The 23,553-nt window shown below is 30.5% G+C and overlaps 4 protein-coding genes across 7 annotated transcripts in view; 2 read left to right on the top strand and 2 right to left on the bottom strand.

The window, feature by feature from the left end:
• The window catches only part of LOC113377273 (rabankyrin-5), a 56,820-nt gene extending 50,006 nt beyond the window's left edge, over positions 1-6,814 (top strand). The window contains exons 9-17 of one of the 2 annotated variants that reach the window (XM_026617530.1): positions 15-353; positions 444-556; positions 641-782; positions 850-1,142; positions 1,218-1,438; positions 1,944-2,053; positions 2,345-2,657; positions 2,809-2,957; positions 6,368-6,814. In XM_026617530.1, the coding sequence (XP_026473315.1) occupies positions 15-353; positions 444-556; positions 641-782; positions 850-1,142; positions 1,218-1,438; positions 1,944-2,053; positions 2,345-2,657; positions 2,809-2,957; positions 6,368-6,596 (1,909 nt within the window). In that variant the 3' untranslated portion in view covers positions 6,597-6,814. Of the gene's footprint in view, positions 1-14; positions 354-443; positions 575-640; positions 783-849; positions 1,143-1,217; positions 1,439-1,943; positions 2,054-2,344; positions 2,658-2,808; positions 2,958-6,367 lie in introns of both variants that reach the window. The other variant, XM_026617529.1, reaches the window with a different exon arrangement.
• Positions 6,815-6,962: 148 nt separating this feature from the next.
• LOC113377720 (cytochrome b-c1 complex subunit 6, mitochondrial-like) lies at positions 6,963-7,955 on the bottom strand. Of its 2 annotated transcripts, XM_026618129.1 has the most exons (3): positions 7,886-7,955; positions 7,635-7,776; positions 6,963-7,209 (listed from the first exon to the last, which is right to left on the bottom strand). In XM_026618129.1, the coding sequence occupies exons 2-3, from the start codon at positions 7,725-7,727 to the stop codon at positions 7,036-7,038; spliced, it is 267 nt and encodes an 88-aa protein (XP_026473914.1). In that variant the 5' UTR covers positions 7,728-7,776; positions 7,886-7,955; the 3' UTR covers positions 6,963-7,035. The 2 variants fall into 2 exon arrangements, with proteins under 2 accessions (XP_026473914.1, XP_026473912.1); XM_026618127.1 differs by lacking the exon at positions 7,886-7,955 and having other exon boundaries at positions 7,635-7,860.
• A 1,188-nt stretch (positions 7,956-9,143) lies between these two features.
• Positions 9,144-22,378, top strand: LOC113377083 (histone-lysine N-methyltransferase SETD1-like). Its single transcript, XM_026617271.1, has 16 exons — positions 9,144-9,479; positions 9,637-9,860; positions 9,935-10,792; positions 10,888-11,029; positions 11,115-11,248; positions 11,360-11,484; positions 11,552-11,679; positions 12,189-12,389; positions 13,355-13,708; positions 15,261-16,453; positions 16,592-16,745; positions 18,601-18,862; positions 19,029-19,316; positions 20,453-20,650; positions 20,844-21,307; positions 22,155-22,378. The coding sequence occupies exons 2-16, from the start codon at positions 9,637-9,639 to the stop codon at positions 22,326-22,328; spliced, it is 4,899 nt and encodes a 1,632-aa protein (XP_026473056.1). The 5' UTR covers positions 9,144-9,479; the 3' UTR covers positions 22,329-22,378.
• On the bottom strand, positions 19,608-23,542 carry LOC113377084 (mediator of RNA polymerase II transcription subunit 21). Of its 2 annotated transcripts, none has more exons than XM_026617275.1 (4): positions 23,373-23,542; positions 22,990-23,268; positions 22,718-22,815; positions 19,608-19,641 (listed from the first exon to the last, which is right to left on the bottom strand). In XM_026617275.1, exons 1-4 carry the CDS (start codon positions 23,412-23,414, stop codon positions 19,608-19,610), a joined length of 453 nt encoding a protein of 150 aa, XP_026473060.1. In that variant the 5' UTR covers positions 23,415-23,542. The 2 variants fall into 2 exon arrangements, with proteins under 2 accessions (XP_026473060.1, XP_026473057.1); XM_026617272.1 differs by lacking the exon at positions 19,608-19,641 and adding an exon at positions 22,074-22,227 and having other exon boundaries at positions 22,612-22,815.
• Between the last annotated feature and the right edge of the window lie 11 nt (positions 23,543-23,553).

Genomic DNA, 23,553 nt, shown 5'->3' with positions numbered 1-23,553 from the left:
CTTTTTTTTTATAGACGTACAGCTTTACATTGTGCGGTAGCTTTCAATCGCGTAAATGTGATCAACTCTTTCATAAACTACAAGAAAACTTTTGATGAAAGTCAACGTCTTCCAAATTCTGAAAACTTCAATAATTTACCCGATTTCAACGTGAAGGATTCGGAAGGCGATACTCCAATTTGCGTAGCTCTCTCAGAAGGTCATTTGGGAGTGGTTAGTGCCCTTATTCAGGGAGGATCTGATATCAATCTTAGAAATAGTAAAGGTTTTACATTGCTGCATCAGGCTATATTGAAAGAAGATGTTCAAACAGCTCTGTTCCTATTGGATTCTGGTGCTGATATGAATATGCTGTAAGTATAAATATTAAATATATGATTTATTTCATTGTGCAATTTATATAGTTTTGATTTTAATTTATCTAATTTTATATTATATTAAAGATCTGAAGATAATGAATCTCCACTTCAATTGGCTATTCACTGCAGGCTAGAAAATGTAGTAGAATCATTATGTGAAAGAGGTGTTTCTTTAGCTGCTCCTGATCCTGTATCTGGTTCGCCAACATCTAATGGTATTGACGTCAGTTCAATCTGACAAAATTACAAATATTGATTTTCAAAATAATCTTTTATTTTAGGGCAAAAAGTATCGGCCAGTCCACTCTGGTGCGCATTAGAATCAGGTCAAGAAAATATTGCTTCTATTTTGGTTAGGCATGGCGTGGACACCGATTGCTGGGAGCTTGGTCCTGATGGCTGCTTGATGACCCTTTTACATAGGTAATAGGTGTATATCATAATTTTTATAATATTATAGGAAACTGAAATTTACCTAATAATATTTTAGAGCTATTGATGAAAATAAAGACGATATTGCAATATTTTTAATACAATCTGGTTGCGATTTGAATTCACCCATTCAACAAGCACCAGGATATCCTCCATCTGATGCTGCTATTGAAAAGCAGTCTCCTGCTCATTCGTGCTGTCAATGGGGTCTTGAAAGAGTTTTAGCAGCTCTCATAGAACATGGTGCAGATGTAAATTCTAGAGATGGGGATATGAAGACGCCAGTTCATGTTGCTATTGAAAACCAGCATGAACCAATTATTGGAATGCTGCTTAGTTTACCTAATATAGGTAAAGGAATTTAATTGTGATACAATATTTTCCTTCTTATTGATTCATTGCCTTATTTACTATTTGTGTATGTAGATTTATCTTTGAGGGATAAGAGTGGATTGACGCCATTTGCGACAGCATTAACAGTTAAAAATCACAAAGCTGCTCAAAGCATTGTGGACAGATTACCGAATGCTGCAGAACAGACTGATGGCAGGGGTAGAAATTTCTTACATACTGCTATACTGAAAGGAGATATGGAATCGGTACTTTTCTTATTGGCCAGTGGAGTTGATGTTAATTCCAGAGTGCAGGTAATTGATTATAATCATAGCATTTAAATCATGTGAGTTATTTACTATATTTGAGTCTTTCATATAAAATGGTCAGGAAAGGCAAATCTGAAATAAAATACAACTAATATGGAAGTTGTATCTAAATAATAAAATAATAAAAAAAAACAACTGCAATAGATATATTGTATTATGCAATCTTGAGTAAGATTAATGAGTTATATAGACCTACTGCAAATACAGGTAATTTACTGTAATGTTTTGTTCCAAACTTTATGAGAAACTCGAACTGATAACACCACTATAAGAAAAACTAAACTATTCACGTTATTGTATGTAAATGCCAATGTTAGACAAAATTCATCACTTGTGATCGAATTAGAATTGGGTGCATTTTGAAAACAATGAACATTCTATGTTAATCTAGAATGATCTAGTGATTGTAAATAAAACCGTGATCTAATCTTAAGGTCATTTAACGTTAATATAGTATTAACTATTATTTTTATTATTTGTTTTTTTTTAGGATTCAGATCAGACTCCACCTATCCATCTTGCTGCTCTTTCAGGTGATGAAACATTGCTTCGAAGTTTAGTTTTGGCTGGAGCCCGAGTTAATGACAGAGATGCACATAAGTAAGATTAAAATATGCTTACTAAATGGTTTTTAAATCTCTAATCTTAAATTCTTAAAACATTAATAAGTTGTAAAAAAAATATAGTTAATTTTTTGCTTTTCTTTTATGAACTTTCCAAAATTGCATAAATTTGTTGCCTTTAGACCAGAATACCCTTACATATACTTGTTTCATTTGTATACATACATATTACGTAGTTAAGTTCTATTTTATTAAAATCCTTGTTTCTCACTATAAAATTTTATCTATCTATGTGAACATTATCCTTACATCCAGTTTTATTCCTAAGACGAACAGCACTGCACGTGGCATCTGAAGCAGGTAAATCTGCTGTAATATCAGCTTTGCTGCAAAATGCTGCAGATTGCGATGCCCTGGATGGCGATGGTGATAATGCATTGCATGTAGCAGCGCGATCTGGTCATTTGCAAGTGGCCAGGGCGCTTTTAACAGAAAGCACCATAGATGCAGAAGCAATTAATTTGAAGGGACGAAACCCGTTGCATGAGTTATGCAGGTGTGCTAAAGAAAACGCAGCCGCTATTTGTGAACTCTTTTTGGAGTGTATGCCAAAATATCCTATCAATACTCCTGATATACAGGTAATTGAATGAATACTTGTAAATTATATTTATGTAAATTTTTCAGATCTTAGATTCATACATAGAAACATACTTTCTTGAACATATATTTTATTATTGTTTTTTCTGTAAATCTTATTTAATACTGTATTGAAATTAATTTTTACATTAGGGAAATAGTCCGCTTCTTCTAGCTTATCAGAAAGGACACAGAGCTCTTTGTACGGTTTTAGTGCGGGCTGGTGCATGTTTAGGAGCTGAAAATAAGGATGGTGTCAACATATTCAACTACCAAGTGCCTACTAAACAATTACTTCATAGGTAATACATTATAATTAACTGACCATCATCGATCCATTTGCATCATTAGCATGTATATATATCAGGTTGCCAACTAAAATTATTAAAGGGTAAATTATTAAAGTTTTTAGAAATTGGAAGACGTTGACTCTCATCAAAGGATTTCTTGTAGCTCATGAGAGTTGATCACATTTACAAATGTGGATTTTTCTAGTAAATCAGACATTTTTTAATGGAACTAAATAACTTTACTCTGCAATGCATCGTCCATTTTGATCAATGACTTTTTGTCATCTTTCAAGTAACATCATTATCCCACTTTTATAAAACATCTGGTTTTTATTAGCAAAAAAATGAAGCTGTTACAATTCGACACCATCATAACCATTGAATTGTTTACCATTCAAGAAAGTTTGTAAAGATCAAAACAAAAAGTAATCAGAAAGTATAAGGTCAGGAATGTATGTGGATAAGAAAAAATCCCAACCAAGCTCCAATAATTTTTAAAGTGGTCAAAGATATGTGATGTCAATAATGGAATAAATCACTTCAAAGCAGTTTTTATTCAACTGCCTTGTTTAATTTCGTTAGTTGTTCAATATAGACATCAATATGGATGGTAAGAGTGAAAATAGACCATTTTCTTGTAATGAACTTCAACTGGGCGACCAGAACATTTTTCATCTTTGAGTGAAAAGTCACCAGAACAAAATTTGGCAAACAATGACACTTCTGTTTTTTAAGCTTTGTTACCATAAACACCTCATAACTTTCTGTGAGCTTAAGATGCCTTTTTACCTTTGCAGAAATAAGAAGACAAAATTTGATAAAACAAAGTCGGTTTGATTTTCCATCTTTCAAAGAAAGCCAAACTAAAACTATGCAATCAATAGAAAAGCTCTTTTTCACTGATTGATAGCTGAATTATCTTTTCTCTAATAGCAAAGGTATTTCACATTTGGTATATGTCAGCAAAGCTAAAAATTTAATTGAAACCAACTAAGAATGAAAGTCTTACTTTCTTATTGCCAAATTAATATATATATATATATATATATATATATATATATATATATATATCTTGATAGTTTTTTCGACGTTGAAACATATTTCAAAGTAACTAGCAGCCCATTCGTCGAAATAAAAAAGGTATAAAGTATAAAAACTTTTATTTATACGTTTCGACACAAGATGCGTGTCATCATTCAGCAACTACAACAATTTGAAAATTTTATTAACTAATATAAACAACAATATAGATTAATTATAGCATAGAGAAACATTATACACACCACAGGACAAAAACACTCAACAAAAATTTATTTAAAAAATTAAACTTAATAACATATTAGAGAAAAAAAACATTTTTTTAGAAAAAATCATGAATAACTAAAAGATTTGAAAACTAATTTGACTAAAAGTTATGAAATGCATCATTGTGAAGCGAGAAACACGCCCATACCGAGCATCCAGACTCGACTGAATTATTTCAATAGGCGTATTGATAGGAATGGGAGGGGACGCATCAAGGACAAATTCTTGAGGCACGAAAACGCATCGAACACAGTGGTTGAGCTAGAATTGATCAAAAGGAAAAAGCAACCATGTAAAAGTTAGAAAAAGAAAAAACAATACTGTAAAAAATACTATAAAAGAGATAAGCAAATTAATTTTTTGTTTTTTTAATAAAATCAATAACAATCTGGTAACTATCATGTAAAAGGTGGGATGAATTGCGTTTATTAACACAAGAGGAGGAATTTAATGAAATAAAAAAGGATTCAGCAAATTTTCTAAGGTCACTATTTTTTTCGATATAAAGAATAACAGGATGTGAAGTGTTAAAAGTGTGATTGAGATTGAGCATATGATCTGAAAACATCGTTTTGAATTGGTTTGGATTTTTTGAATTATAAATATGTTGATTAACTCTCTTATAAATATACTGGGAACTTTCTCCAATATAACACATGTTGCAATCATTGCAATCCAACCTGTAAACAGAATCGGTGACCCTATCAGACGGGGTTCCAGACTTAAGAACCGAAAAAAGGCAATTAAAAGTATTATCAAAACTAAAAACTAATCGGAATCCTTCTGAAGAAAATAACTTTTTTAAAAAATACGAAAAATTGCTTAAAAAAGGTAAACAGATAGTTCCTTTGTATTGGGCGGAAGAGGAAGCTATTGAATTTGAACAAGAAGGTGAAAATGAATTATTAGAATTTGTTTGTAAATAAATTAATCTATTATTAATGATGTTGTATATATATATATATATATATATATATATATATTTGTAATATTTTTGCAGCCCAATCGTCGAATTAAAAAAAGATTAAATAACAAAATTATTTATTCCATTAAACCTTTCGACACTTGATGTGTGTCATCATTCAGTAATCTAAAAAACATATAACATAAATACAAAGTTGATGATAAATATAAATATATGAAAAGGAGGAAATTATACATACCAAACCAGGAAAAACAACAGAAAAAATTAATTATGATGTAAAATTGATTGAACACTAAATTTGTGTAAAATAATTTATTAATTTAATTATTATTTTACACAAATTTAGTTTTCAATCAATTTTACATCATAAATAATATGCAAAAATATTACAAATCGACGTCGACAAAACTATCATCATATATATATATATTTATTATATATATATATATATATATATATATATATATATATATAAGTTCTTATAGAGCGATACATCAAAGAAATAAACAAAGATTTATAAATAAATCTTTAATTCCAAACGTTTTGACATTCAATTTAATGTCATCATCAGTGGATATTAACTTTGGCAGCTCACATTTAAAGATGTGTACACAGCACAAAAAATTAGCACTAACATTTATACAACTAACTTGTTCACACAATGAATTTCTATCATTTTTTTTTTAATATAAAATATAAGAAGGATAATGATAATTTTATTTGACAAAAATGTGTAAAGTTAGGTAATTTCTGCAACGATTTGTGTATAATATAGTGTGTCTGAGGCTCATCCTAGTTCACTCGCATTGTGTTGTTTATTTACAAGGAAAGCAAAGAAGGTATCTTCATTTGTAACTGCATTTCAGATGTTACAATACTGAACAAAATTTCTAACAAATGGATACTCAAAAATAATATTATTTTTACCTTTAAACAATTTCACACGTACAATATGAAAAAAAAGTAATGTGAACAATTTTTTTTATGTTAAATATGATGCAAATGGGCTATAATATATAAACATTATTAATTCTAGATGCATTCAAGATTCATTTTTTATATGTGAATTCAACATATGTGCAAATTTTGATAGCTACATATGAAAACTTTTTCAACATACCATACTAAATTATTTGCCAGAACCTTATTTTATAAATTGATGATTTTTTTTTTAATGATTTATCTCTATTAGACTCCTAGATCAACTAGCTCAGGAATCCCCTTGGGCAGAATCAGATTTATGTCAGGAATGTGGGCTCAAGTTCACGCTCACAGTAAGAAAACATCACTGCCGTCATTGTGGAAGAATATTGTGTAAAAATTGTTCTATGCAAGATGTGCCTATTTTGAAATTCAATCAAAACAAACCAGTACGAGTGTGCTCTGTGTGTTTCGATGTATTGCAAATCGGAAGTGGATAGCTAGATTATAAATAAGTTTTTATAGAATTTCTACAGATGACTGTTAATAAATATTTTTACTGTGATTATGTATAAGTTGCTTGGCACAGTATGAATTGATTTTATCTTAGCTTCAGTTTGTTTTTATAAAGATATTTCATCACCTATTAAGTTTTGTACATATTTTTATCATAAATGTTTAACTGTAGGTTAAGAATATTAAATTACCATAATAAAGAATAAGCTACTGCAACTTGGATTTTTAGAACTTTGAGTTAAATATTTTCAGTATTAAAATAATGCACTTAATGCTTTCAAACAATAAACCATTCGGATATAGCTTAACTGAAATTGAAAAATAAAAAATCCATATTATTTTAACTCTATCTTTATTTATTTATATTGCTTTAAAAGCTCAAACTGAATTATAATTTGGATGCTACTAATTAATTTATCACTTTTACTTAAGTTTGCTCCACAAGGTCTTGGTGACGCAGTGATCAAGGGCATGCAGGTAGTCAAATAATTCTTCAGAGCAAGTTTCCTCAGTCTTCGTTCTAGAGTTCACACGATCATTGCAAGTTTGGTATTTTTCGAAGAGGCTCTTGGGGTGATGTTCCTCAGCACACTTTTCCTGTAGTAAATAAGACATATAAACAAAAAAACTCAAGAGGAAGAAATATAGAAGTATCAAGCAGTAGTTTTTGAACAAACTATTCACTTTTATATTATGGAAACTAGACTAGTTTCTTAATTAATGATTGACAGTAAAGCTTATCAGTGATGGTTTTTCTTATTAGCCTGGTTGTATTGTAGTACAGCAATATGTATTAAAATGATCGAAATGTCTGAAAATTTGTGTACCTAATATCTTGACACAGGGTGACATGAACCCAATGCAAATGTGTAATTAACAGTTATTACACTATATATAGTGAATTCCTTATATTTGTTGACAGGTTTTTGTTGCATTGTGCATTCGAAGCAAAACGAATGACTCAAAAAGCTCTAACCTCAAATAACTTTTATTATAAATTTCTAATCAAAATACTATTTTACCCTCAAAGCTTGTTGAGGATCGACCAATTCCTCTTCTTCTGTAGCCTCCTGAGCCGCAACTTTGGGGATGATATTAATTTTGTTGGATGACATTTTTATAATTTTTTTTGTCCGCGCAGACTGAATTGATTTACAAGTTGATCTAAAACAAGTAAAATAAATGACGGTTTCAATAAATATCAAACTCGTGCAAAATAATAGTTTAAAAGCTATTATTTCAAGTGCAAATGCGGTATTTGTGATATAATTACCTCAAAAATTTTACTTCACCAATGACGCAACAAACCGACGTGAAATTTGTTCATTATTCGGTTGTGATCGTTGCTAAAGTAATAGAGAGGACTCTTGTTACCAATTTTCTCAATATAAAAAGAAGGGAAATAATTTAGAAAAAGTTTTCCATTCGTTTTGACCATTTATTAATTTAATGTATTTGCACTGTTTTTGACAAAATTACGAGAGTTTAAAAATTGTCTTGATTTCAAATTTCCTTGAATTTTTCTCAAAAACCACTGATCACCGTTGATGTGCTTACTTAAATAAAATGCAATTTTAGAACACAAAGTGAAATGAATGTAGAATGAAGTGTGTTAAATAAATTAAATTTAATTAATACAATTACATATATTATATTATAGGTGTGAAAGATATCAATTGATTACTTTTTAGTAAATGCAAACACTTAATTTAACCTTTTGTTGACGTTTTTTTTTTAAAATGATTACTGTTGATGTGCACACTTAAATAAAATGCAATTTTAGAACACAAAGTAAAATAAAATGTGTTAACACTTGCAGACATCATAAGTTTGTTTAAAAGATATTAATTGATTAGTTTTTTTTTATTAAGTCGATTATTTATAGGTATCGGAAATTTTATGCAACTTGCATAAAGGTAAAATGACACTTATAATTTGTTTACAAATTTTCAAAAATTTTGAATAGTATGCTGTGTCTGAACAAAATCATTGGTTTAATTATAACAAAACAATATCGTTCATTCGGTCGGTTTAGTAAAAAACTCGGGAAGTGTATTTCGTATTAAATTTTATATAATTAATCCTAATTAGCTCTTTACCAACTATTCATCAAATCACATGAATTTTAAAAAGTGTACAAAATTGAATATTGAGTTTAAATCGAATTATTAATTTTTAATTATTCAGTACAAACGTCGTTTTCCGGATAACGTGGAGATTTTGAATTCGTTAATAAAAACAAAAAATACTTAAGTAAATTACGTTTAAAGATATTGTTATTCAAAGATGCGTAATGAAATGACCGCCATATTTTTTTCGAAAAGAGAAAACGAATACAAAAGTCGGGAATATTTATATATTGTTTAAAACTAAAAAAAATATTGACATTTGTTCATTCTGCGTTTCTTTTTCCAAACGAAAAGTGAACGAATCAAATTTTTCCACCGGCGCTCCGTCTACCGTTCTCATACGACTTTGCATAACCGTATGAAATTTTGGAAAATTATTTTCGATTGTATCCTGGATTTTCCTGATTGATTCATTATTTCTCAAATTATTCCTCAGATTTTGTATATGCTGCAAGATTTGGTAAATCTGGTGCAGATATGGGTTTTAATATTAGAGTATTAATTGACAATTTGGAGGTTAGCTTCAAACATAGTCAAGCTCAGCAATGGAGTTGTATATTACTGGAGATCGTCAAATTTCCTAAACTTTATTTATTTCAAGTATTAAGTCATTTTGGAGGCGGGTGAAAAATTTCTGTAGTATATAAATAAGCGCGGAAAAGACTGAAATATACTCCAACGGCATATCATAATAAAATGTTCAATGAAATTGAATAATTTAGAAAACAATATAAAAAGGTTTGATTTTTTTTAAATAAATCTCTAGAATATTTTTATCTCAAAGTACTCTTGTATATTTTTGTTTATGAAATGTCTAATTTAATACAGTATTTTTTAGACAATTTCAATTGATTTGTTTTGTTTGTTCATTTTGAGGTTATGTTAATTGTTTTAGATGAATGGAGCAATGGATAAAAACAATGTTGCTGCTCAAAAAGGTCCTAAGAATTACAAATTGCTAGTAGATCCATTTCTTATGAAAGGAACTGCAAAATTATATAGGTATGATGGTTATGTACCAAATGACCCAACTTATCCTCCTGTTCAATTGAGAGACCCCAGATCACATTTAACAAGAATATGGACCAGACTCGAGAATCTTGATATTCCTGTACCTAGGTATACCTGAAAAATATTTTAAGATACAATATTTGTCATGTACAGAAATTTGCAAACCATCTGTCATTTTTTAGGTTCAAAATAGATGAGAACTATGTTGGCGATCCACCAAAACTAGAAGTAACTATTTGCAATTTAAATGATAACATTGACAAGGCTTTTTTGAAAGACATGGTTCAAAAATTTGGAAACACCGAAGAACAGGTCATATTCTATCACCCGGTTACCAACAAACATTTAGGTCTAGCTAAGCTTGTTTTTGAATTAGTCAAAAGTGCCCAAGCATTTGTCAATAAATATAATGGCACATCTGTCATGGGAAAAGTTCTTCGGGTATTTTTGGATCCATTTGGCAAGGAGTGTAAGAAACTTTTCACGGAATTCACAACTGACAAGAAGCAGTCTTCAATACCAGAAGAACATTCTGCAGTAACTCCTACAGAAAGTGTGTCTGATAAATCTTCTAGTTATCGAAAAGACTGGGATGGCTATTCTCAAAAAGAACGAGAAAGGACTCATTCTGAGAGAGACGGTTATGAAAATGACTGGGAAAAATCTTCAAAGTCTTGGGATAGAGATAGAAGATCTGACAAAGATAGTTACCATAGAAAATATAAAAGTGATAGAGATAGAGACCATTATGATGGTTATGATGGTCGAGACAAAGATAAAGAACATGATCGAGTCAGAGATCGTGATAGAAACAAAGACAGGGACAAAGATAGGGACCGAGAACCAAGCAGGGATAGTGGGAGATATAGTCGAGAGAGAAATTTTAAAGGTGGCAGAGAAGGGAGGGAGTTTTCAGTATCATCAGTTAAAAGTGATTCTTTATATAGTTCTAGTAGTCAAAGTGATGTTACAAGCAGTTTTACTACAACCACATATAATAGTTCAACACCTCAAAATATGTATGATCCTTATTATTCAGGGTGAGTAAATTACAAGAAAAAAGTGATACTGAAGTATATACCACAAAGTTTGAAGTTCTCTTTTTTTTTGACATTTGTCAATTTCTTCATTTTAGTTACCAATACAATATGAATTCATATCAAAATATGCCTGCTCCACCTCCAGGGCAACATATGTGGCCCATGCCACCGTGGCCTGGTCAGGAACCTTGGAATCATTCACCAGCACCACAGACACCGACTTCATGTTCAACTATTGTAAGTGATCGTAATTAGATTTGGATATGTCTGATTTAAATATATATTTAAAACTATTACTATACATTGGAAAAAATATATTCAGGCACCTCCTGAACCTAAAGTTCTCAATAATTGGGTAGAAGTTCCTCCAGTTCTTCCTAAAAAGAATCATTCTCCAGTTTTCGAGAAAAAAGATGAGGGCAAAACAGAAAATTCTACTGTTGATTTAGATACTCGGTATGTGCAAATTTTAAATTTTGAATTGGATGGATTTATTAATTTATTTTAAGTAACAATCTTCTCTGTAATTGAATGTTAAAGAGGTCGGTTTGTTTTTTGTATGTTTAGAATTGCAATGTTGCTAAAAGGTAAAGGATCAGGAGGCATGGCGCCACCTTTTTTACAACTTGGCATGAGTTCAGAGTCTGAGCCAGAGGATAATGATAAAGTTTACCAAAGCCCTGAAAAACGAAGTATATAATTTTATTTAACAGTGCTATAATTCAGTTGAATGCTTTTAATAATTGATCTATTTTTAAGGTCCTATTGATCATGTTCAAGAAAACGAAGTTCCAAGAGATCTCATTTTACAATCACCTTTGAGTGATCCCCCTTCACCTTTTTTGAGTTATGAAGTATATTTAAGTAATCATAGACAATTGCAAGAGGTAAGAAACGTAATTATATATAATTATATAATTCAACGTTTGTGTTTGTTTAACTCTTTTGGTTCAGTACAATTAGGTTCTACCAAGTTTGTAAATATCTGAACTGTTACATAGTTATCTTTATGTAGAAAAGCAATGCAATTTGTAGAAATTCATAAATGTGTTTTTTTTGCTCTTCAAATGGTCTAGTATATTACAAATGGCATGATACAAAAGAGGTAATAATTATGAATTAATTATCAAATATGTATCACAAATAGTAACAACAGTTCAACAGCCGCCCCTCTAGTACTTTTAAAACATTTTATTCATGATTTTTATCTTAACAATTATCATACATTAAAATTATTACAAGCCGTTTTTTTTAAACAACTTTTTGAATACTGTACCAAAAGAGTTTATTGAATTATTGAGTTTGAATGCGAATGTGTAAAGATAGTTTTTCGATTTCAAGTTGTTAAAGTATTGGTCTGAATGCAATAAGTAATCTTTTTCTTTTTTTTTTGAAGATACTGAAGAATAAACTGAAAGAAAATGCTTCTGCAAAACGTAAAAAAAACACACCATTGTTGCCAAATGAGTTTGATAAATTAGGTAGTGATATATCAAGTAGTGAAGACGAGTTGTTGACAGGAGAACCATCAGATAAATTGACTTATAGTCCTGTGCATGGACCTCCTGGTGTTGGATCTAGTGAAAATGATGATAAGGTGATGATTATATTTATTCCTTTGCTAATTATTAATAAGTTTTGTCTGTTTTTTTTTTTTAATTTGCTAAATGGGCAATTGACATTGTAATTGAATGAAAATTTATAGTTGACAACTAAGTAAGTGCAGATTTTCAAATGTTCAGAGAAAATCAGATTTTTTCATTGAACTATTAACTTTATTCTATAATCATTATACATTTTCATAAAACTTCTGGATTTTATTAGTAAAAAACTGAATCAGATACAATTTGCCATCCTCATCATTATTGAATTGTTTACCATTGAAGGAGTTTTATAAAAATTGAAACAAAAAGTAATCAGAAGGTGCAAGGTCAAAACTATATGGTGGGTGTGGCAAAACATCCCAATTTATCTCTAATAATTTTGGCCGAGTGGCTAAAGATATGTGATGTTAATAATGGAATAAATCAATGCTTTGATTTGTTAATTCAGCCCGCTTTTCTTCCACAGTGTAGTTTCAGTTTTGTTAGTTGTTCAATGTAGACATCAGAATTGATAGTTGGGTTGTCTAGAAAGAGTGGAACTAGACAATTTCTTCTTAATCAACTTCCAGTTGAGGGCCAGAGTGTTTTTTATCGTTAAGTGTAAAATCACCAGAATTAAATTTGGCAAACTAATTTTGACACTGCCGTTTTTTTAAGGCTTCAATACCATAAACATCTCATAATTTTTTGTGAGTTTAATATGCTTCAATATGCCTTGACAAAAAATTTCATATTGATTTTCCATCTTTCAACGAATGCCAAAAGAAAATTAGGCAATTGATATATGTCAAATAATTTAAAAATCGACTTTACAATCAATAGTTTTCAATATATACATTATTAAATATCATAAGTGCAATAATTTATCTTATTTTAAGATGATCAATTTATTTACAATGGTCAATATTAGATTTTTTCTTTCATATATTGTTTTTATTTTTATCATATATTGGAACAGATGTCACTATCATCATTATCATCGACTGAAAAGGTATCTGAAACAACTACCACATACCCCCCTGGAGTAGATTATCCCCCGCCTTCGTATCAGTACGGGCATATGAACTTACCTCCAGGGATACCGCCACCGACTGTGGCGGTTCCTCCCCCTCCACCTGGAACAATCAACTATTACCCTCCTGGTTATGGAGATTGGCAAGCTCCACCTCCAGGTTATCAAATGCCTCCAGGGACAGGATATGATTCACAGATGATGTATCATATGCCTCACACGCAGCACTATCCAGGCTATGCTCTTAATTCTGGACCATATATTCCGCCAATGTATCCTAGTGGTACAAAAGAGGCACATGTGAGTAAATAAATTATTTTATTAATATTGCTGAAGTGCAGTGATTATCTTGCTTTGATTTTTTATTAGAATTTATTATTAACTCTCTGAAGGAGTTTGTTTTTGCGGATATATAATTATTTTAAGAATGTGTATATGTATATGTATGTGCATGTATATGTGAGTCGATTTTTGACCAATTTCAAAATTTTTAAAGCCATTCAATATAAGGACAAGCATTTATCAGTTTGCGCGACCATTGGCCGAGCTTTTTTTTTAATTAGCAGATTGTGTAAAATCTGTCATCTACATTTTAGCCCACAATTTTGAATCGAATTTTAAAAATTCAAAAGCTGTTTGGCATATATTGATTGGCAATCGCATTGATACCAAAAACTGGCAAAGATCTGCCGAATCGTTTCTTTGTAATTAAATGTTGAAAAACATTTTTTACGATTTTCACTAAATTTTGTATATAAAGATAGATTTAGCAGTCTAAAATAACATACTAAAATATTATAGGTAAGGCTTCCAATACCGTACTAAAATCTGAATACCGGTATTCAATATTTGAAATTTGTAATACTGGGTCCCGGTATTGATACCGGTATTATCAATGAAAAAATTAGTTAATTATTTACAGCAGTTGTTGTATTGACATATTTATATTATTATTGTTCTAAAATGAGTACATATTATTTTATTACGTAGAGAATAGGAGTAGATAGATACAAAAAAAAGTGCAATTAAACAATTATATATTAACTACTACATTACATTTTACATATAATAGGCTTGTATGGAATTATATATTTATGAAAAAAAACAAATTCAATTAATAACTTATATTTCGTTTGTTAAAATATGTTTTTAAAAAAATAAACAATTGTTTAATCTTCAAGTGAGGACTGAATTTTAGTACAAATATAACAAGCCGAAAACCTTTTTCTCATTCTACAATTGTCGGCACAATTGTCATAAAGAAATAATCCGAGTACATTATTAGTCGATATGAATTAGTACTTGCAAGTGTTAGTATAGTATATTAATGTATAATTAAATCATCATTAGATATCAACACATCACAAAGACTCATAGAAAATTATTGTATTTTATGATTGTCTATAAAATAAATAAAATAATTCTATATGAACGATTTCTAAGAATCTGCAATGTACGCATAAGAAAGAGGTCATCCTCCTCCAAGACCAACATTATATCACTCGATAACTAATAAAAATGAAATAATAAATAAATACGAATGATAAATAGGAAAATATGCAATATAGAGAATTATAAGGTGTCAATTGTATATTTTGTTTAAAAATCATTGATAACGAATTAGATATGAAAACAATGCACGTGGATGACTAATAATGTTTATAAATGGGTTCCATTCATTAGGTCGTATATAATTTATAAACAATCGCCTTATCTTGCCGATGCGTCATACGTACGTACACATACATACCCGGTTTTCGGGATCACGGAATCCCTGCAGCGGTTGAATTATAAAAATTCGTCAAAGAAATAGTTCTAATAGATTTATTGTAATTTGTTTATACAACTCTAGGCCGTGGAGAAAGATGATCCGCATGCTATGACAATCAACGGCGTCCTGCAACAAATCACAGCTGAACTGAAAAATATTTTGAAAAAGGATTTCAACAAACGGATGGTGGAAAATACAGCTTATAAGAAACTTGAAAACTGGTGGGATGAACAGCAGAGCAAATCTGCCAATAAAGGAACTGTACTAGCTGACATTACTCCTATTCAAAAGAAATCAGAAAATATTTCTACAATTCTAGAAAATCACAGAGATAGTTTAGATTTAGGTGGATACGGATCTTCTTTTGGTTTAGGGCTTAGAGCTCAAATTCCCAAGATGCCTAGTTTTAGAAGGATTCCCAAACGGGCGAGTCCCAAACGACGCGACTCTGAGAAGAATTTGAGTGACCAGGAAGAAATTGTGCAAAACAGCGATGATGAAAAGGAACCAACAACTAATGAGCCACGGCCCATGATCAGGAGAAAGGGTTCCATGAGCAGTTTCTTCACAACATCCGAAAGTTCGAGTGGAGAACTATCTAGTTCTGATAGCAGTTCTTCAGACAGTGAGGTAGAGATGGAAATAAAAACTCGCAACACAAAACCAAAAGAGACAATTAGGCATGAAAAATCAAAGCTCAAGATAAAAGACAATCGGATATATTCTACAGATAGTGACAGTGATGATGCACTTTCTAAAATTTCTGACAGGGACACGCCTATCCCTGATGAAGAAGTATCAATGAGTCCCACAAGACCAAAAACACCAGGCCACGATATTGAACTAGAACCCAAATCTGAAATTGTGCCTGAACCTGATAATAAACCCGAAATAAAACCTTCAGTTTCAGAGAAAAAATCTGCAATTCTAGAAGATAGGATTTACTCTGATTCTGATGAAGAAAGGGAGTATCAAGAAAGAAGGAGAAGAAATACCGAGTACATGGAGCAAATTGAAAGAGAATTTATGGAGGAACAAAAACGAAAGGAGCAGTTGAGGATGGAGCAGTCCAAAGCAAAAGAAGAGGTAGAAATCCAAAAAGCGGTATCCCCGAAAGAAAAGGAATCTGATAAACCTGGTATTGCAAGACTAGAAGAAGCGGAATACTTATTAAGTCTTAGTGAAAGTGGAGATCGCAAAGTTCCCAGAACACCTGGATCAAGCTATTCTGCAATGGATGAGCTCGTCAAATTAACAACCCCCGAGCCTAAAAAGTAAATAAATGATTTATTTATTTATTATCTATTAATATCATTAAATTTGACAGTAATTTTAATTTGATTCAAAATCTGTATTTGACAACCCATTTCATTCGTTTGTTTTTAAAGCCTTATTTTTTGTGTTTATTATAGAATAGTAGAACGTACTCCTGCAAAAAAGGCTGTGTCATCCTCCACTACTGCTACTTCATCTAGTGGCAATACAACAACAAGTACATCAAGTAGCTCGAGCTTATCTACTAAGAAGACACCTGCCACAGATGAATCAACTAAAGACATTAATGGGGTAATCATCAATAATATATCTAAAAATATTCTTTCTACTAATTGTATTCTTTCTACTAATTGGACCATAATTTGTAAAGTATATTTTGTAAAATATATTTTGTTTTTAACTTTCTGTAGGGTAATATAATTCTTTACCAACTTTGTGTGTGTGTGGCGGAAAGATGAATCATCCGATTTGAATGGTTTAAAAACATTCAATATTGATAAGGTGACGTGCTGATTAGTTTTTGGCAAAGGCAGGTTCAGCTGTTTCGAAAATAAGGGGTAAAAAGTGCCAAAATGCCGAAAATTGGTAATTCAGCTTTTGAGAGAACGGAGCGTCCGATTTGAATAATTTAAAAAATATTTTACTTGTATTGGCAAAATGGAGGATTGATTAAATTTTTGTTGAGGCAGGTCTAGGGGTTTCGGAGTGGAAGAAGTTAAAAAACAAATGCTATTTGGCAGTCAAAACTGATCATTAGACATATGTGCATTAAAATTATCAGATATTTTATAGAGTTTTTAAAGGTGCGTTCTCGTATGTGCAGTGTGGACACTACCACGAATGTAGACAAACATTTTTCTTTGTTATTGTTTATATGTGCAGTCCTGCATTAGATTATGTTGTGCTTATTATAAGATATTGTTGTTATTGATAAATTTTATAAATTTGATCACTTTCAATAATGTTTCCCTTTCCCTTCACTTTAAATAGTAAAACTGACGTTTCACGGTACATCCAGAAACGAACAAAGAAGATTCAAGTCCTCATTGCTTTGAGGCGTTTGTTCAAGTTCGTTTGCAATGATTTGCTTTCGTTCGCGTTCGTGTTTGTTCTTCTTTGTATTTTCTTGTTTATCATACTCGTTCGTGCTCGTTTGTTATGGGAGGACGCACCTTAAAGAGACGTGCTGATTAGTTTTTGGCAAAGGCAGGTCTAGCCGCTTCGAACGCGACAAAAAGTGCCGAAAATGGTAATTCAGTTTTTGAGAAAACAGAGCGTCCGATTTCAATAATTCAAACAAAATTTTACTTGTATTGACAAAATGGAGGATTGATTAAATTTTTGGGAGGCAGGTCTAGGAGTTTCGGAGATACAGAGGAAAATATAATATTTAGCGGTCTAAAATGATCATTAGACATATGCATATGAAATTATCAGATATTTTTAGAGATTTTAATAATGAGTACAAATTTTGTTTACATTTCTATTTCATTACATTTACATTCTATTTGTTTACATTTACATTTCATTCTATTCCGTACCAATGATTATTCTGTAAACTAAGACGCGGCGCTTACGCGCTTAGATATTTCTTCTCCAAAACAGCACGCAGCACGATTGCTTTGAAAAAAGATCAAAATTTTCTAAAAATTTCAAGATATAGAAAAACAATTTTTTCAAAAAAGTCAATTTTTTTAAGAAACTTCAAAATTATCAAAAATCTCGTTTTATCAAATTTTTAAAGTTTTTTTTTCAAAATTGTTATATTTTGTACGGGAAGTTCCAGCAATTTGCTTTAAGGCACGATTCATAACATAAATATATTGATGAATTTCAACTTCACAAAACAGTTTGTGCAAGGACAGAAGGTAATTTCTCTTTTATTAATACATACTCAGAACATCCTGTACCAATATAATATTTATAAATATTTATTTCTTTTATTTTTTTTTATTAAGTTGCAAATTTGGCATAGTTAACTTCAGTTTTTTTTAAATATTTTGCTTATGAGTATAGTTTTTTTTTCAATGTTATTATGGTGTGTTAATGTGATTATGTGACATTGTTTTATAGGTTTTTATATATTTTTTTAAAGGGTTTTTAAATTTAAGCTTATTATTTATTTATTAGCTATATTTGTTTGCAGAGTCTGTCAACCCTTTCCTCGCGGCCGCGCACCGTATCACCTAGTGGTTCTCGTGGCAGTTGCAGTTCGAGTGACGGAGGTTCTACACCTGCCTCTCAAGTGGCTTTAGAACATTCATACAGTTTACCTCCGGCATCTGCTTCTGATAAAAGTTCAATTCCTGCACCGCGTGAGCCTGAGAAGCGGAAACGAGACGACACTAACGCATTTGCGCACGATCATGGTTATACAACCGCTGAATCGACGCACTCTTCATCTTCAGGTACAATTTGCCAACATTATAATAATAATAAAATGATAGTTGTACTAAACACTAAAACGGTATTTTTAAAAACACCATTTACACTAAATTTTAAAACACTTTATTTGGAGCTTCTACAGAGTTTTATCAATTATTTAATTCTGTCTCTTTTCTTTCTTTTTTGCAGTACAAAAGACCCCTGTCACAATGAAGAAAACAAAGAAGGAACCAAAATCTAGGTTGAATAAAAATGATTACAAAAAATTGGCACAACAACGAAAGGCACAGCCATTGTACTCAGATAATGATGTCAATCTTACAAAACACAAGCAGCCTCCAAACAAGATTCGAGAAAGTGTCTACACAAATGATTTTAATCCAGCTCAAACGTTACCGGATCCTTATCCATATATTAAATATAAGGAACGAGAAGTCATGCAGGAAGTTGGAATTCTTTATGAATTCTTGACTAAAGGTATATTCAATATTTGTAAACAAGCTAAATATTTGTTTGTAAAGAATTATGAATTACTACTTTACTTGTTGGTAAAGAATTATGTTTCATAAGATTATTAACTTACCATAGGGTATGTTATAGTAATCGCAAAAAAAATGAAATTGAAAATTTGTATACACCTAAGTCTGTTTTTGAACGGAGATTGGTTCCAGAAGAAGCCGTGTAAAAAAAAGACATTGATCTTATACAAAAATGGGTGGTTTGTCCTACTCTCTAAAACCTATTAAAATTAGTGAAAAACAAGAATTTTCAAGAACAAGAATTCATGTTTATTTTAATAATAATTCCCCTAAATTAGTGCTTTGCCATTCACTTCACATTTGCTTTGACCAGTAAAAATTGTTTGTACGCGCTAAAGGGGAATTCACTTAAATCTTTAAGCTAGTGTTCGCAAACTATCGATACTATAGATGGTTTCAGACTTTTTTCTTTCATAGGTACTTTTTTATGATATGAACATACATCGCAAAAATTAAATTTGACAAAAAAATTTAAGTAAATAAAATTTCAAATTGTGCTAAATAGAATAAAATCGTGTAAAAAACTTAAAACTATTCTATTTTCAAACTGTGTTATATCAAAACCGTGTAAAAACAGACTTAGGTGTATATCATTACATTTCAAAGGTTTCTGAATATTTTGGCATACCTTAGAAAAAATGGATGTATGTGTGTGTGTGTGTGTGTGTGTACAAATGAAGGCAGGTCTAGCCGTTTCGAAGATACGGGGCAAAAAGTGCCAAAAACAGTAATTCAGTTTTTAACAGAACGGAGCATCCGATTTTAATAATTCAAAAAACATTTTACTTGTATTGACAAGATGAAGAACTGATTAAATTTTTGGGAAGGCAGGACCAGCGGTTATGGACTCTCAATAAAAATAAGTTAAAAAAATGTCATTTTGAGGTCAAAGATGTTTATTTGATATTTTATAGAGATTTATATTATATAATAATGTGTACTCATTTTGTGTATTTTTTTTTTTGGGTTCCGTACCAAGATTTTTAATTACGGCACAGGAAGTTTCAGCAATTTGCCTTAAGGCGCAATGCCATGCACTCCACTATTTATAACATTTTTTGTTTTGAATTACAGGTATTGATAAAGAAGACATGTATTATCTTCAGAAAAGTTATGATCTACTCCTTGCTGATGATTCTAATAGTTACTGGTTAAATGACACCCATTGGGTTGAACATTGTCCTACAGATCTTCATTATATACCACCTAAGAAAAAACATAAACATGCTGATGATCTGCGAATGCATAAAACTGGTTGCGCAAGGACGGAAGGTAATTTTGCTTTCAATAATACTTATATGCCACATCCTGCATCAACATAAAATTGTTAAATACTAAATTATATTTTTTCTTTTAAATTGCAAATTTAACCTAGTTATTTCAGTTTTTTTTTCTAATTTGATATTATAAGTATACTTTTTTTGTGAAATGTTATTATAGTGATCATGTGACAACGTTATTATAGGTTTTTACAAACTGGACATGAAAGAAAAAGCCAAATTTAAGTACCATAATGCCAAATCCATTAACAATGCAATTAACATGGAGCAGAAGAATTCAGTAGCCAAAACACAAGGCATTTCACGAGAAGCTAGGTCAAATCAGAGAAGATTACTTACAGCATTTGGAACAGACACTGATTCAGATTTGCTGAAGTTCAACCAGCTGAAGTTCAGGAAAAAACAATTGAAATTTGCTAAATCAGGAATTCATGACTGGGGTCTATTTGCCATGGAACCTATCGCTGCTGACGAAATGGTTATAGAGTATGTGGGACAAATGATTAGACCTGTGGTTGCCGATTTGCGTGAAACAAAATATGAATCCATTGGAATTGGAAGTTCATATTTGTTCAGGATAGATATAGATAACATTATTGATGCCACAAAGTGCGGTAACCTTGCTCGGTTTATCAATCATAGCTGTAACGTAAGTACTTTTCAAATATCTCTATTGTATATATATATATATATATATATATATATATATATATATATATATATATATATATATATATATATATCTGTTGAGCGTATTACTGATGTTTTTTACAAAGTGGATTGCAATTATTGTAAATGTTGTTATATTGGCGAAAGTTTAAATATATTTCCAAGAGAATGAACGAAAACATTTGTATTTCGAAATCAGTTTAAGACAATGTTTTTGGAACATGTCATTAGTTTAATCCATACTTTCAATACCAAACATCCTATTACTTAAGGAAAAGAATGGTGATCTCTAATATATATATATATATATATATATTACGGTGGTCCTTAATATGGACATTTTCGAATTTTCTTGCTCCCAGGGGCTCAAATGCTTCTCAAATTGATTAAATAATCCTCTATCAGTTGTAGCACTTAATATTGTCCTTTAGATAGTGCGCAATTCAATTAAAGTTTTGTATGGAAATAGCATGGAAAAGATTGATATAATTAGCAGCCAATTAGCTTAATTAAAATGCTAAATTAATTTTCACTTTTTATTTATACATTTGGGCACTTGATATGTATATCAAATAAAATACAATTTTTAAATACACCATTAATTTACAAAAAAAAACTATTAGCTAAAATATACGTGTCAATCAAGGGTGAAATCAAATCAAAACTCGAAATTCTACAATATTTGATTATCAAAAAACAAAAACAAAAACAAAAACTGAAAAAATGAACATTCAGGATTATTACCCAATCAATGATACTTCAACTATATAAATTTTTTTTGAGGAGGAATCCATACAGATAATATTATGTTGTATTTGTATTTACAGCCTAATTGTTATGCAAAAATCATCACTATAGAGGCCCAGAAAAAAATTGTGATATATTCCAAGCAGCCCATTGCTGTAAATGAAGAAATCACTTATGATTATAAATTCCCATTGGAAGAAGAAAAGATTACATGTTTGTGTGGAGCGGTTCAGTGTAGGGGAACATTAAATTAATTGTAAATAATATAGTATTTTTATTAGAAACGGTTATCTCATAATTAATAAATATATGAAGCTCAGTGATTGTTTTAGGTATATATATATAAACTTTAGGTATATATATATATTAAAACATTCTCTTTGACATTGTACAGTAAAGAATTGTATGTTAAGACTATTTTGTATCAAATTTGTATATTTTATAAATATATTTTCTGCAACCTATGAAATTAGAAAATATAATAAACTAATTTTTCATTCATAATTTAAGTTATATGTACAAAAAGAACATACTTACTAGAATTGTCATATAGTTGTCAAGTTTTGAAAAATGTATTTCTAATTAAATTATTTAATTTTAATTTAAATAAATATGTTATGCATTTTTTGCAGTCTTTGTTGATGAAGTAGTAGTGGGTATTTGCATATCCAGTTGAGCTTGTGCTATATCACTGAGTGCACTTTGGATTTTTTCTAACAAGAGTTCACCCCTTTGCACGATCTTAAATAAAAAAAAATTTTTGGAGTGGAAACAAATTAGTGGTTATTAACATTAAAATTATACTAGACATAGATCTTAAAATACATCTGTATTATAGGACTATAGTGCTAGAGCATTTATAAATTTTTTTAGATAAAAATTTATATTTTACAGTGACTAGTGAAATTTACAAACCTCTTCCAATCTTTCAGCTGCTTCTTGGTTTTCAGTTTCAAGAACTCTTAAACTATTAACTTGTAGTTCGGTTGAGCTATCCTCATTGGGAAGAGATTCAATTAGTGTATCAATATCTTTAGCACATCTTGAGATAAGTATTGAAAACAACTGGGCGTAATCTTCGTGGTTCTGTTGCTGATTTGGGGTTTGAGAGCCACTTCGATCAAATGCTGCAAACTTTGTAGGCGTGGAATGTTGTTGCAGAATACCGATCGCGTTGCAAAAATGATCTGCTTGCTAAAAGATATAGAAAGTTAGAAATAGAAAAATGAATAATAAAGATGCATGGTACATTAGTTTATAATATATTTTGTATGTAATTTTTATCAATAAGAGCAGACCTGATTAATAACATCTTGTAATTGGGTTAAACGATCAGACATTTTAGTGCTATTTTATTATTTTAGCAGTATTTGCGTACCATCGATCATATTATCGAAATCACTTATTTTACCATACCAATATCAAATTACGAATTTTAGAGCATTTTTAAGGTTGACATTGACAGATGATGTTGATATT

This window comes from Ctenocephalides felis, unplaced genomic scaffold, assembly GCF_003426905.1.
Source record: "Ctenocephalides felis isolate EL2017-DRISC unplaced genomic scaffold, ASM342690v1 CF-g0.4_SCAFFOLD_01886, whole genome shotgun sequence".
Taxonomy (NCBI): Eukaryota; Metazoa; Arthropoda; class Insecta; order Siphonaptera; family Pulicidae; genus Ctenocephalides; species Ctenocephalides felis.
Note: the sequence above shows the minus strand (reverse complement) of the source record. Positions and strands in the feature narration are given on the sequence as shown.

Excerpts from the sequence above, each read along its gene's own strand:
- LOC113377720 (XM_026618129.1), bottom strand. The coding sequence starts at position 7,727 with ATGTCATCCAACAAAATTAATATCATCCCCAAAGTTGCGGCTCAGGAG. Across the intron at positions 7,210-7,634 it reads ATCCTCAACAAGCTTTGAGG|GAAAAGTGTGCTGAGGAACA; the intron begins GTAAAATAGTAT and ends TATTTACTACAG.
- LOC113377083 (XM_026617271.1), top strand. The coding sequence starts at position 9,637 with ATGAATGGAGCAATGGATAAAAACAATGTTGCTGCTCAAAAAGGTCCT. Across the intron at positions 13,709-15,260 it reads GTGGTACAAAAGAGGCACAT|GCCGTGGAGAAAGATGATCC; the intron begins GTGAGTAAATAA and ends ATACAACTCTAG. Across the intron at positions 19,317-20,452 it reads TTATGAATTCTTGACTAAAG|GTATTGATAAAGAAGACATG; the intron begins GTATATTCAATA and ends TTTGAATTACAG.
- LOC113377084 (XM_026617275.1), bottom strand. The coding sequence starts at position 23,414 with ATGTCTGATCGTTTAACCCAATTACAAGATGTTATTAATCAG. Across the intron at positions 23,269-23,372 it reads TACAAGATGTTATTAATCAG|CAAGCAGATCATTTTTGCAA; the intron begins GTCTGCTCTTAT and ends TATATCTTTTAG. Across the intron at positions 22,816-22,989 it reads CAGCTGAAAGATTGGAAGAG|ATCGTGCAAAGGGGTGAACT; the intron begins GTTTGTAAATTT and ends TTTTTATTTAAG.